A 14,952-nucleotide genomic window follows, 5' to 3' on the forward strand; every position below is an offset into this window, starting at 1 on the left:
AAAAACATCTACGAACACAATAAATACATCTAACACATGCATGAGTAAATAGCGGATGAACAGATCATACCCTCTAGTAGGCCAGGCTAAGGCCACGGCAACGGCTTCCACTTCCTCCACAGCCTTCTTGGCGGTGGCGCCGGCCATTGGATTGGTGTCGGTGAAGTAGTCGAAGCAAAGGAGGAGGAGGAAGACGAACACGGAGCAGTCATACTGAGACACTCTCGAAAAACCTTATCGCCCTCCTACTGGTGCAGGATTGCAAGGACGAAGTTCTAGAGGCCTGCTCTCTCGAACGACAGTGCACGCGGGAGACGTGATGGGAAGGAAACAACAACAGTGGGTGAAACAATAAAGTGGCGTCTAGGGTTGTTACAAGAAGGAACCGAGTGCGCTAGGGGTAGAGAGTCTTGGGCCTGGGCTTAGGCCCACGACCAGTCCCCAAACAGCATACGGCCTAACGTTTCGGACAATAGCAATTCCATTAGTGACTCATAAGTAATCTCTACTTAATTAACTGTTCTTGACCAGCTAAAATGAAATGCACACATGATGTAGGTTTGAGCTCGTCTCGTTCACGAAACACAACGCAAATGAGGCAAGCGGCGGATTAGGAGCGCACGTGTATCACGTTTTTTTTAAATCTTCTTCTCAAGGTTTAATAGCATATAGAAGAGAATCTTTTATAAAGGTCTCAACTCTCCTTCAATGATGGTATAATACTGAACTTCCCACCATGACATGACGGCTCACTTGAGCCTTAGAAATTAACCAGAAATTATTGTTTATATAAACCCAAGACACATCTATAATTCAACACAATTTGTCTAGGGCAGATGCTAGGCGTCATCCGGCTGATCCGCGCGTGGGATCAGCCGGGTCGCTAGCCACCCGATGGTTGGTCCAGCATGTCCTGTAAGCCGTACGATCCACTTGATTCCACGCTTTAATTTATTTCTTCTCTTAGCTGATCACGGGAGCCGCTTTCACATGTCTATCCCACCCCGACTAGTTTGACTAATGGCATGCGCAACAGCGACTCCAGAGAAGGTTATTGTTATTTTTTTGTGGGTAGAGAAGGTTATTGTTGCAACGCACATGTGACCCAGCGAGGTGCTTCTAGTTCAGGTAAGTACCTTCCCTAAAAAAAGCAAAGTCATCCATTCTCACGACATAAGCTGCTTCAAAAAGACCAGGGTGGTCTCGGCTGTTTGCGGGCGTAGTGTGAGGCATGGCTGCGGCGGTCGCACGACGGCATGCTTCGACGGCCGCGGTGATGTTGCGACAATACCCGGCTGCCTCGGTGATGTTGGGATGACAAGCTTTGACGGCCGCGGTGTAATTTAACTGTCACGGCAATGTTATAACGGCAACCTGTCTGCTTCAATGATGTTGTGACGGCCTGCTTTGACGACAACGATGGGTGCTTTGGTAGCCGTGGTGATGCTATGATGGCAACCCGACTGTTTCGATGATGTTGCATCGGCAAGTTTCAGTAGCCGCGACAATGCTGCAACAAACCGCAATGACAACATGCTTTGAACGGTCACGACGATGCTGCGACCACGTACTTCGACGAGGACAGTGGGTGCTTCGGTAGCTGTGGTGATGCTACAATGGCAACCCAGATGCTTCGATGATGTTGCAACGACATGCTTCAACAGCCGCGACAATACTGCAACGAACCGCGGAACGGTCATGGCGATGCTGCGACCGCGTGCTTCGACAACCGCGGTGATGCTATGATGAAGGCACACGAAGGCCTAGTTGCTTCGACGATGTTGCGACAACATGCTACCCTGCTACGACAATGTTGTGATGATGTCACGACTGTTTCGTCGACGCTATAACGGCAGCCCGGCTGCTCCGATGATGATGCGATGGTTCTATGCTTCGACGACGGCGGCGGCGGTGAAGGCGTCAAGAACACTACCCTAAGCATTATCCAAGCAACCATGACACCATGAGCTTGCTAGTAGCAAATCTAACAAACACCCACAGTCAAGAATATGGTGTTCTGGAATCTTTGTTTGCTACTTGCTACGTGTTTCCTCTTGAGAATACTTCATCACGTACATGCGTAGCTACGCGGGTAAACACCACGTGAGAAAGTAGAAACGGAATGGAATTGTTAAACAGTTGCTGGGACCACTTAGCTTTAGGTGTGCATCTAGCCACTACAACGGCTGTGCGGTCAGAATCAGATAGATGGGCAGCTTCGCGTGGGCACAGAGAGAGGCTTCGCCCCACAGCGATCGAACGGCAGTGGACGCGGATGATGAAACCAACAAATCATCGGACTGATTTTAAACATTTTCCTTTGTCTAGGCATAAAAATTAATTTGACAGGCAAAAATACAGTATGGTAATGTGTGAAAACTCCTTTTTTGTTTGTTCTAAGCTCGTCTCAATACTGGTGTAGATGCTTCTAATAATTTTTTGTAATAATCCTGGTTGCATTTTCGTTTCCGATACGAACAGACAGGTGAAGAAACGACCTTCCGACAGTTGTTACCCTGCCTAGCAACGTGTCACCCTGTCAGCTGGTCTACACATTGCCTTAGACTAGAGTGAGTAGTGTGCCGACATGCCGTAGTGCATTCCAGAGTCCAGTGCCCATAGGAAGCACCGTCTGTGCTATCAGAACACCAGGTGGGTTCTCATCTCTGACTGCACACCTCCATCCTCTGTGATCTTCCCAGATACCCTCCCAGATGCAGAAGATGGGCAAGAACTGCGAGCGGTGCGCGGAGTGGCAAGAGCATTGCTACTGGAGCCACATGGCTGATGAGAACAAGCACTTCTTCAAGCTCATGGCTGGGGACTTCGCCCAAAGCATGGTCAGGAATCTTCCGTCTGCCTCCCTCACTGCAGAGCTTTCTCCTTGCATTTGCTTATATTGCCTTTGTAAACTCAAGTGTGGATCTCGATTTATATCATCATTATGTTCATGATACTAGCTGTTCTTCCTGTAGAGCTTACCTGGTAGGTTTGCAAAGAACTTCAACGGGCGCATCTCTGAGGTCATCAATCTGAAGCCCCATAGTGGCAAATCTTGGAGCATCGAAGTAGCCGGCGACACCGACGAAGTAGTCCTCCGGTCTGGGTGGAAGGAGTTTGTCGATGACCACGGCATCGGGGAAGGAGACCGCCTGCTCTTCAGATACAGTGGAGCGTCCTCCTTTGATGTCCTGATGTTCGACTCGGCCGGCTGCCAGAAACCACCGTCTCCTCGCCCCGTCAAACGTCGTGGCTGTGATGACAATGACATAGCAGAGAACTCTGCCAGAGCTAAAGGTCGCCGATGCGGCTACCACGCTTCCAACAAGGCTGAAGAACGCGCACCGCATCCGCCTTCACCGGCGAAAGGCGACGGTGCTGGCCTGGAGATGACACTCTACAGAGGCACCGGCAAGAGCATTGCCCGGGCAGGTAAACATGATATAGGCATGCCATACGGTACTAATTCGAATGCACCAGTTGGAAATTTATGTGCAACTAATGTTGTAAGATGCATGTTATGCATTTATCTGTTGAGCCTGCTGCAGACCATGGAGATGTTGATATGAATCATGGTGGGGCGGCTGCCAAGAATAGGTATTACTTCTGCAAGAATGGGCCCGTGAGCGAGTTCCATCTGACAGAGGAAGACAAGGAGGAGATATCAAGCATCCCTGTCCCGGTCGAGCCGAGGAACCCGGTGTTCGTGAATGTGATGCACGCGAGCCATGTCCGTGGCACCACCCGGACCAGCATTGTGGTAAGTGACCTTCCTTCTGAAACCCAGACCAAGGTTGCAGATTGCAATGCCAATATATTCAGCAAATGCGGTGTTAAGAGCGGAATGCTAAGCTTTGTTCGGATCGCGCTGTGTTGCTTCCATCCGCAGGGCGTGTCCTCGGATTTTGCAGGTAAGTACCTGGGAGGGATCGGCAGAGAGATCATTCTGCGGAGAGCCGGCGGGAAAGGGGGGTGGCACGTCCGCTACACAAGCGGAGACAACTGCCGGGGCTTCTGCGGACGCGGGTGGCGCGACTTCGCCCGCGACAATGGCCTCCTTGCACACGACGTCTGCATTTTTGAGTTCATGGAGGGTGCGCGGCGACCAGCGGCCAACGTTCACGTCCTGCGGAGGCTGCACGGCCGCTTCGTCCTGGTGCGCTGAACCTGATCTCTGCCTGTGTGAACTTATGTGCTCGACTGTACCCATAGAACTTACAGCTGTGTCACTGGAATAATAATAGAGGCTGGTGATACAAGCTGTGATGTATTTCATACCTCCTACGGTGTATGTCCCAAGTTCACTTTTATCTATGTAAAACGGTATGCAGGTGCATGGAAGAAGCTTGCTGTTAACCTATAGGACAAAGATGTCACTGAGTCCCCTTAACTGTGGAAACATGAGAAAACCATACTCCCTCCGTTTCAAAATAGATGATCCAACTTTGTGTTAAAGTTAGTACAAAGTTGAGTCATCTATTTTGGAACGGAGGGAGTACTTGATAAGGGAAAAGGGAAAAGGGAAAAGGATATAGTTGAGTCATCTATTTTGGAATGGAGGGAGTACTTGATAAGGGAAAAGGATATAGTAACAAGGAAAATGATTACAAACATGTCAATACCAGCTATTTATAAATTATACAAACGGAAATTTTAGATTCATAAATTTAAACGGTTGAAGACACAACACAATCTACAGTTTGGCTATCAATAACGATAATATATCGACAATCACATGTGGGCTTTCTTTGATTCCACTGAACTCCCACTTGCAAATTCGCTGCGAGTGTAGACTCATAGAGAAACAGCATGATACCGATTACGAATTAAAGATTTCAACATGCCTCGCAAACAAGAACCATCCAATGAGACATGTGCTGATCAAAAGGACGTTATTCATATATAAAAATATCAAGTAGAATGTCCGTTTGTCTAGGAGACAAAAACTAGCACCGGCAGTGGGGAGTTTTTTAACTTTGCAGAATCCAGGAAAAGGAACTGAACCCAGAAGAGCTTCCAAGGAGATGCACCCAAAAGAACTGTTGTATCCTTGCGAAGGGCAGCAACTCGTCCTTTAAGTACCTGCAAAACAAGGTTGCATGCCAGGTAGGTTCGACATGAAAATCATACAAAATATAGGCAGTACAAGATAAAAGGGTAATTTTTAGATAGGTCGGCGCATTTTATTCAAATCAAAGGAGGTTAGAACATGCTAGGGACTCAAAATCATAGCACATACTAGCAGGAAATAAAATTCTAACTAAGAATACTTGACAGTAACATAAGATCTAGTTTATCTGCATTCTTGGAATAAACAGAACTGGAAAACCTTGGCTTGAAAGATTATTGGTTTCCGTTGTCAAATCGTCATATTTAAAAGATAGCACCCCCTAACCATGAAAGTTATGACGCAGCTTTTCTACTATATCTGACTATTTCAAGCCGGAAAGAGGATAACAGAACAGAAGATAATTTGGAAATGAATATGTGAAAACTCAGAATGATTTTGAATTTCACATAATAGCAAATACTGCCAACGGAACAGATGTCCCACATCACAAACACAGAACATGAGGCAGTACATAAAATTAAAAGCTATAATTTTCATAACCACGTCTAGTTATACAGCTCTTTATTTCGTCGTGGCTATTCAATTCACATTAACCATTTCTTACAGACACAAGATTGACAAAATAGCAGAAGTACACTGCTTCAACATCACCACCTTCAACATGCTTTAAATTGGTCGCTCACGTGTCATTCATCATCTCCATTTTCTAACAGCCCAACCACAGAAATCCTCAAATAAAAAATTTCACAATTCACTGTTATTTACTACTTTATGTGGAGATTAGTTAAAAAAGGAGTTTTTTGCACATTTTTACAGTCTAACATAATCCAAAGAGCAGTGCGGAAGAATTGGGGCCTGGTGCACATTCATAATGTACATGAGGACATAGTTCAATATGAAAGATGAAATGAAATCTAATGTGAGAGCCAATGCACTAATAGAATGGTTAGCATTTTGGCACAGTGGACCACTTAAGTGATAATTTACATTCAGGATCTTGAGACATAAGCCAAACATCCATATGTACTGTCTGCAAGAATTTAAAGCAGATTTCAGAGATTTATCAGACCAAGCGCATGATTACCAGTCTATCCCGGTTTGCTATTTCCATTTTTGGTTATACATTTTCCATCATATTATAGTTTCTATTCATGTTCTATGCGCATTAATACCAGGGTTCCATTTAAGAACCTCCCTCCCTTCCAAACAAACAATTTTCAGGGAAGAAGTGTGCCTAGGCACAACAGAACACCAAGTGCTTAATTGTGCTAGGTGTGCACATAAGCATGCCTAAGCATGCGCTTAGGCGAGATGCACGCTAGGCAGTGGCAAGATGCACAATTGACGCCTACCGCTTTTTTCCTTGCTATTTTCTACAGGTCAGGTGCAAAATTTCCTCTCCCTCGGGAGAAGCCATTGGTGCTTGGCCATCCCCTCTGGTATGTTTACCCTGTAATTTAACAATCCTTACATAACTATAAACTATTTCATGGTTATCCTTAACAATGATTAAGAGTCGCTCAACTAGTAATGATTAACCACGAGACTAGTCTATGAATCTTTTTTTGGCTTCCAACTGAAACCTCAACTACTCGTGTTGCAACTAGTTCATGAGTCAGCACACCGGCAACTAACTCAGATGTTTTCGACTCTTAATCTCTGATGGTCCTTGCTACACAATTCCTTTATTTTCTTGCTAACAAAAACAGTCATGGGAATAGAGAGACCTACATTATTTGACGCAATGGGTGCCAAAATTATTCTGGCTGTCCTCTGCGTCAACCATCTTCCCCATTTTTCCCTATCAAATCCCAATTTCGTATGCCCTTATATTAGTTGTATTGCTGCAATATAAATTCATCAAAAGAGCAAACAATGGATAGTTGGATATATCATCATGCAAACACAATTCTCCACTGCAATGCCTATTATGTCACTTAATGATAAAATCCTTAGCGAGGAAATCATTTTTCATCCTATAAGCCATCAGTAGACCATACCACTGTTCTAAAGGTGGAAGCCTAGCCTGAGAACCCGGGTATTATCCGGTTAGGTGCTAGGCGCCAACCCATCGTCCAGTCCACAAACATCGTTGCGCACAAACAGCACCACGAAAAAACAAGGAAAACAATTTGGCACACTTCAGGGAACAAACAGCACACACGCGACCAACTGAAGTCTGTCCGATGAAAAATTGGATAAGCACAAATCTAAGGGTAATTTAGGTTTGCAATGGATTATGACCGCCAAAGTCAACCCCGCCAAAGTCTTCTAACCACCCTACCCAAAGATTAAGCTAGCCTAATCGTCAAAAAGCTAACGCACATAATCCAGACAAATACCATTTCGCATTTCAAAGTAAATAATGACCAAGGTTTATTATGATGTAAGGTAGTTATGTACTTATGTTAACCTGGCCAAAGCCTTCTAATCGCCCCAACCAAGGATTGAGCTAGACTAATGTGCAATAAGCTAACCCACATAATCCAGCCAAATAACATTTCACATGCAAGGATATGCTTCTGATCAAGATGGTTCCTAGAGGTTAGTAATGAGTGTCCAAACAACACCGCAACAGATACAATTCATACATTATGTGGACAAACGCATCATGCATTTTAACCCCTTGAATTCAGTACGAAAAAACATTTCCAAATAATTCCAACACTGAATTATATTATTATCATGACTATAGTCATCAAGCAATTTCAACTCAACATGACATACTCAAATACAAATCACACTGTACATATGCATACTTCCATATTAAAACCTATTAGTACCAAAATGCGCCATTGCAGTGATAGAGCAAATAACGGAAAACAATGGTCCGCAGACCACAACCCTCCGACCAGGAGAAATTTCAAGCCATGGTAGCAATCCTCCCAATGCACACATATCAAAGCATCACGCAAGTAATGATTGCAAAAACATTATTTCGTTCCCCAAAAATAATTATGCATCTAGAATGTTAAAGGGGCAGCTTGTGATGCAGGCAGGTACGATGTTTTCATGATAACTAACTTGTTAGCGATCCTGACAAGTGCGGCAGAAGAGGGTACCCTGGGAGAGCTCACAGCACGCCCGCGCGCTCGCCGCGCAGTGCCCCGTCAGCCTTGCGGCAACCAACGCCGGCGACCCCATCAACGCCGCCAATGGCCTGCATCGGATTAAGACCACTTGTTACAGTCACATCACATCACCGATTTCTCGCGTATCGGGGAGGCATTTCGTCCCGACTACCTTGCGGCGGCGAGAGGGGAGGAGGGCGCCGAGGCAGGGATGCGACGGGGAAGGGCGGCGGGAATGGGGGCCGCGCGTACGCGCGGGACAGTGGAGGCGGTGCGGCCGCGGACGGCGGCGAGGAAGGAGCGGGAGGCTGCGCCGCGGAACGCCATCGCTAGGGTTTCGTCGGAGAAGGTGTGGACGGCGATGGTGTCGTGGTGGGGAACTAGAAATGGCGAGGTTTAGGGTTTTACAAAAATGGTGCAGTTCTGGGCTTCTGGCCCATCTACCCCAGATGGCCCGGCCAGGCGCGGGAGGCCACGGCCTCCTTTCTATGTTTTTTTCACATACCGCTAAAAAATGTGTTTTTCACATTAAATGTGTATATAGAAAATGTCTTTCATGTATAGAAAAAATGAATAAAAAATACAATGGGTATGAAAGAAAGTTGATCATGTATTTAATTTTTTAATCAAATATTTGAAAACAAATTAAACAAGTATTTTTAAAATGATAATCAATCATTTGAAAATGTTAACTGTGTATAAAAAAATCTTGACCATGTATTCATAAAAAGTTAATCATGTATTGTATTCAAAAAATTGTTAACCTTCTATTTTAGAAATGCTAATCAAGCATTTGAACAATGGTAAATGTATATAGGAAAAATATTGACCATGTATTAAAAAATCATGCATTTGAAAAAAATGTTAATCAAGCATTTGCAAAAAATGTTATGCGCATAGAGAAATGGTGATCATGTATAAAAATATTAATCTTGCATTTGAAAAATATTACTCAAAAAATTTAAAATATTTAAAATAAGTATAAAAAATGTTGACCATGTATTAAAAAAATGTTAATCTTGTATTTGAAAAATGAAAATCAAGCATTTGAAAAATGTTTAAAATTTGTACAGAAAAAATGTTGACTTGTCTTCAGAAAAAGGATAACTTGTATTTGAAAAATGTTAAACGTGTATTCGAAAAATCTTCCTGACCTATACGAAAAATTAAGAATGAAAACCAAAAGAAACAAAGAAAACCTAAAAAGCAAAAGAAAAGAAACCAAAGGAAAAAAACAAGACAAAAAAGAAAAAACGAAGTAAGAAAAAACAGAAGCAAAAAAACAATGAAAACCGACAAAGAAACAAATAAGAAAAAGCCCCAGTGAAATGCGATGAAAGAAAGAAAGAAAACCAATGAAAAAACAAAGAAAACAAAGAAAATGCGAAGAAAAAATGGAAAGCAAAATAACAAGCGAGACCCAACGAATTCAGAAAAAAAGGAAAATGAAACCCAGCGAAGGAAAAAAAATAAAACTAGCCGGCCGAGTAGCTACAGCAAGGGGTAAAACCTTCAGCGAGACCTATGCTAGTATCGCTATAAGAGGGATATAACCTCCGCGAATATAGGTCGCGTCTCTTTGGTAATAAGGGAGAAAATATGGATCCACTTATATTCCATAAAAAAACCTTATATTCTCTGTGCTTGGCTAAAATCTTGATATGATAACCTTATATATCAAAGTTATTCTTTTCTAGTTTAGTATTTTTTTAGTCTATTATTATTGATTATTTTTCCTACTAATATCTTCATGTCATTTTGAGATGAGCACAATACAATATAACTGGTGTAAGGCCCGCACTTTGTTGTGTATTATTGGATGTTTTCAGTAAGTTTGTTTTAAAATATTTATATAAAAAATACGTTTATTAATCCTAGAGTTGTAAATTTCAAAAAAAAATAAAGTGCATAAATGAATTGAAATGTTAAATTTATGTATATTGTGTTTTTCTGAATTTCTAAAAATAAGTATGTTTTTATTCTTTTCAAATATGTTTTCCACTAAGAGACATCTTTTCACCAAGGAAGATGTCTTTTTATGAAGAGAAATCTTTTCATCCAGGGACATGTCTTTCAATGAAGAGACGTCTTTTCATCAAGGGGGGTTGATTTTCCATGAAGAGATGTCATTTCACCAAGTTACATGTCTTTCCATGAAGAGATGCCCTTTTACAAAGAGATGTTTCTTTCAAACAAAGGACACAATTTTTCATAGGCCCAAACTGTCAAAATCTAATGGACTTGATTGATCCTCGATACAATCCAACCACTGTTCTTTTGAGGGTGATGTGCCTTAATGTAGATGATTCATTAGGAGAGGGATTTAGTTAGCAGTCATGAACATATCCTTAGTTGTTTTGTTTCACACCGCCCAACAAATTTTGGCCTCACGCCGCCTAGTGGATTTGGCCCGAGCACACAAACCCGTTTTAATCTCCACTTCTTCAATCTTCACATGTTTTTCACTACTCTTGATCAAGCTAGATAGAGTTAGGTTGCTGGTTCGGGTAAGGGGTTCTCGGTGGGGTTCACCAGCATAAGAGGAAAACAAGTCATCTTGGAATTGTAGTTGGATGGCCGTGGCAGTAGACATCCAATAAGGGTGAGGTGGATCGGACTACGTGAAAGAGGGAGACATGTGATTCCTAATCCCCACTCATAGCGATAAGAAGCAGCGCTCTGCGTGGTCCCTCCATCATGGTTTGCTCGCCCATCGAGCGTTTTTCTTTAACTTTTCTTTTATTTGTGTCTTTTTCCCAAAAAAATCCATGTTTTTCACTATCCTTTATATTCCTTTTCCTTTTTATTTATTTTACCTCAAATTTTGTTTTTATATTAATATTTTAATTTATACTCATTATCCCTAGTTCTTTATACCTTTACTTTTTATTTTCTCTATTGTATCCATGTTTTGTTATTATTAACATTATATATGTTCCAATGTTTTTCTTATTTATATTTTCAAGTTCCTTCTGTTTTTGATTCTCTATCTTTATTCAGTTATATTTCCGTTCTGTATATATTTTAATCTATTTTATGTTTAAAAAATTGTTCAACTTGTAGTTATTTCCTCGTTCATTGGTATATTTTCTGACCTTTTGTTTTTAAAAACTAACATAATGAAGTGTATCATCTTTTGAAATACATAACATTTTGGACAAGTTACATGAATATTTAAAAACAATTTGTATGGCATACATGATCAATTTATGAGTCTAAACATTTTTCATGGACGATCAAACATCTTTCAATAAAAAAACAAAAAAACTATGTACTGAAAGAATGTTTATGAAGGAAATATGCCCTAGAGGCAATAATAAAGTTATTATTTATTTCCTTATATCATGATAAATGTTTATTATTCATGCTAGAACTGTATTAACCGGAAACATAATACATGTGTGAATACATAGACAAACAGTATGTCACTAGTATGCTGTAACACCCTCGATGCGGCTATAGCTCCTACGTGTCGAAGCACGACTTAGAGGCATAACCGCATTGAAAACAATGTCGCAAGTAAGGTAATCTTCACAACAACCCATGTAAATATATAATAAGGGGAAAGGTAACATAGTTGGCTTACACTCGCCACGTCAAACAAAGTACATAAATAGCATTACATCATCCAATCACTCATGGTCCGACTATGGTACCAAAATAAAAGATCAACCCAACATGCGACACGGTCCCGATCGCCCCAACTGGGCACCACTACTGATCATCAGGGAAAGACACATAGTAACGGCGTGAGTCTTCGTCGAACTCCCACTTGAGCTCAAGCGCATCATCTGGAACGGAGTCATCAGGCCCTGCATCTGGTTTGGAAGTAATCTATGAGCCACGGGGACTCAGCAATCCCGCACCCTCGCGATCAAGACTATTTAAGCTTATAGGAAAGGTAAGATAATATGTGGAGCTGCAGCAAGCGACTAGCATATATGGTGGCTAAGCTGTTCGCAAAAGAGAGCGAGAAGAGAAGGCAATGCACGAACGAAAAACTAGAGAACAACCTACGGGAAACATTACTCCAACACCGTGTTCACTTCCCGGACTCCGCCGAGAAGAGACCATCACGGTAACACACTCAGTTGATTCATTTTAATTAAGTTAAGGTTCAAGTTATCTACAACCGGACATTAACAAATTCCCATCTGCCCATAACCGCGGGCACGGCTTTCGAAAGTTCAAATCCCTGCAAGGGAGTCCCAACTTAGCCCATGACAAGCTCTCACGGTCAACGAAGGATATACCTTCTCCCGAGACATTTCGATCAGACTTGGCATCCCGGTTCTACAAGACAACTTCGACAAGTTAAAACAAATCCAGCAACACCGCCCGAATGTGCCGACAAATCCCGATCAGAGCTGCACATATCTCGTTCTCAGGGCACACTCGGATGAGCAATCCGTACAACTAAAACCAAATCTCGAGTTTCCCCGAGGGGGCGCTGCACAGGGCTCTAGTTTGGACCAACACTCAGAGGAGCACTGGCCCGGGGGAGGGGGTTAAATAAGATGACCCTTGGGCTCCGGAAACCCAAGGGAACAAGAGGCTAGGTGGCAAATGGTAAAACCAAGGTTGGGTATTGCTGGAAGAATTTTATTCAAGGCGATTTGTCAAGGGGTTCCCATTATTACCCAACCGCGTAAGGAACGCAAAATCCGGGAACATAACACCGATATGATGGAAACTAGGGCGGCAAGAGTGGAACAAAACACTAGGCAAAAGGCCGAACCTTCCACCCTTTACCAAATATATAGATGCATTAAGATAACAAGATAATATAGTGATATCCCAACAAGAAAATAATGTTCCAACAAGGAACGATCTCCAATCTTCACCTGCAACTAGCAACGCTATAAGAGGGGCTGAGCAAAGCGGTAACATAGCCAATCAACGGTTTTCTAGGACATGGTGGGTTAGAGGTTTGACATGGCAATTTGGGAGGCATGATAAGAAAGTGGTAGGCATCGTAGCATAGGCATAGCAAAAGAGCGAGCATCTAGCAAAGCAAAGATAGAAGTGATTTTGAGGGTATGATCATCTTGCCTGCAAAGTTGTCAGAGTTGACTGCATCCTCGAAAGCAAACTCAACGGGCTCCTCGTTAACGAACTCGTCTCCCGGATCTACCCAAACAAGACAAACAAGCAAAAAGAACACAATCAACCACGTGCAAATGCTCGAACAACATGATGCAAACATGGTATACTATGCGGGATGCGATATGTGATGCCTATGCAAGATTTGACAAGGAATGAATGAACCTGGCCTCAACATGGAAATCCAAGAGTGCCACTGAAAAGGTGAGGTGACTTCGGTTGAAATCGATATAAAGAACACCGGAATCGGATGCACGGTTTGGAAATGGCAAGCAATTCAAATATGACACCGGTCTGCGATAAACAGCAAGTAACCATCTAAATGCATCAAGAGAATTATGCTACAGCACTCAAACATGGCAACAAAATACATGGCAGGGATCCACTCATGATGCTTGACAAAAGATGAACAGTGAGCTATGGCCAATTCATCCATTAACAGGTTCAAACAAGCATGGCAAAAGTGCAATTGATAAACATGTTTCAGACTTAGTGAAATTAACACTAGTCTGGAATTTCAGATCAGGTAGCACACTTTGGAGCATGAAAACTATATGCTACAGGAACTTAACATGGAAAAGAAAGGCATGACATGGAGCTACTCAAAGAGCTTAACAAAAGGTCCTTAGTGACCTTGAGCCAAAAGGGACCAGAAAATACAATTGCAAGCATGTGAACATGGCAAAAACATAATCAGATCTCAGACTTAGTGAAAAACTAGAGCATGCAAATATGTTAACGAGTAGGCATGTTCACGAGCTCGATGCACTCACTACAGAGCAAGACATGACAATCTAAGCATATACCCATCAAGAATACATTGTATAAGCTAGACATGGCAAGAACAACAACATAGCATACACGGATCAACAACAACATCCTCGACAAAATTGCTAACAAGTAGACAATCTGCCCAGATTCACGAAATAGAAAAAGTAGAGCTCGATTGACTCAAGCTAGGGTGCTCCATAAATGCAAACAAAGACATGGATAGATAGAGCACCACAAGATTAACAAATCATCCTTACTGATCATCCTCAAAAGAGGCACGGATCACTAGGAAACAACATGAACATATGGCATATTGATAAAAACAGATCAAGGACTTAGAGAAATTCTAAGTCCCTGAAATCAGCATTAACGAATGCACCACTTTGCAAGCTTGTGCTAGTCACCACACATATCACAAAAAATACATGGATAGCACCTCTGTAAAGATGAAAAAGCACATAACAAAACTCATGTAGAGCTCAGGAGCATATCATGCACACATTAATCATGGCAAAAATGATAAATAGCTATTTGGTGCAGCAGATCTGACAATTAACTCAAATAGCACTCTTCCAACATCATTTCGGGCACCAAGATGAGCTCAAATGAAAATGATGCAGTGAGATGAAATGATGTACTCTCTAAGACGAACATTTTGATATGCTACACGCCCAAAACGGAGCTACGGATGCAAAGTTACGGTGCGCTGAAGATGCCTAAACAATTAGGGTTTTGGGGAGAAGTCAACCGTCCAAAATCCTCAGATCCAGATCTGGCGCGGATTTCGAGGATCGCCGGGGTACTGTAGCTCACCGGAGTTCGTCGGGGAAGGAGCTTGCCGGAGATGGAAGGGGTCGGCCGGGGAGGTTCGACGGCATGAAGGAGGCGGCGTCGGGCGGCACTGTCGCCGGAGCGCGGCTCGGTGTCGGGCGGCGG

At 42.6% G+C, this 14,952-nt stretch overlaps 2 protein-coding genes across 5 annotated transcripts; one reads left to right on the top strand and one right to left on the bottom strand.

Annotated features, from left to right (window-relative positions):
* Nucleotides 1-2,675: 2,675 nt before the first annotated feature.
* Nucleotides 2,676-4,371, top strand: LOC119289114 (B3 domain-containing protein Os03g0622200-like). The gene is made up of 4 exons (XM_037568530.1): nucleotides 2,676-2,840; nucleotides 2,976-3,432; nucleotides 3,549-3,760; nucleotides 3,890-4,371. Exons 1-4 carry the CDS (start codon nucleotides 2,715-2,717, stop codon nucleotides 4,163-4,165), a joined length of 1,071 nt encoding a protein of 356 aa, XP_037424427.1. The 5' UTR covers nucleotides 2,676-2,714; the 3' UTR covers nucleotides 4,166-4,371.
* A 248-nt stretch (nucleotides 4,372-4,619) lies between these two features.
* LOC119286694 lies at nucleotides 4,620-8,517 on the bottom strand. 4 transcript variants are annotated; one of them, XR_005140623.1, is made up of 4 exons: nucleotides 8,315-8,517; nucleotides 8,096-8,231; nucleotides 6,803-6,872; nucleotides 4,620-5,082 (listed from the first exon to the last, which is right to left on the bottom strand). XR_005140623.1 is itself a non-coding variant. In XM_037566130.1 (4 exons), exons 1-3 carry the CDS (start codon nucleotides 8,467-8,469, stop codon nucleotides 6,850-6,852), a joined length of 276 nt encoding a protein of 91 aa, XP_037422027.1. In that variant the 5' UTR covers nucleotides 8,470-8,517; the 3' UTR covers nucleotides 4,620-5,082; nucleotides 6,803-6,849. The 4 variants fall into 4 exon arrangements, 3 of the variants coding, with proteins under 3 accessions (XP_037422027.1, XP_037422028.1, XP_037422026.1); XM_037566130.1 differs by having other exon boundaries at nucleotides 8,134-8,231; XM_037566131.1 differs by lacking the exon at nucleotides 6,803-6,872 and having other exon boundaries at nucleotides 8,134-8,231.
* Between the last annotated feature and the right edge of the window lie 6,435 nt (nucleotides 8,518-14,952).

This window comes from Triticum dicoccoides, chromosome 4A (assembly GCF_002162155.2).
Source record: "Triticum dicoccoides isolate Atlit2015 ecotype Zavitan chromosome 4A, WEW_v2.0, whole genome shotgun sequence".
Taxonomy (NCBI): domain Eukaryota; kingdom Viridiplantae; phylum Streptophyta; class Magnoliopsida; order Poales; family Poaceae; genus Triticum; species Triticum dicoccoides.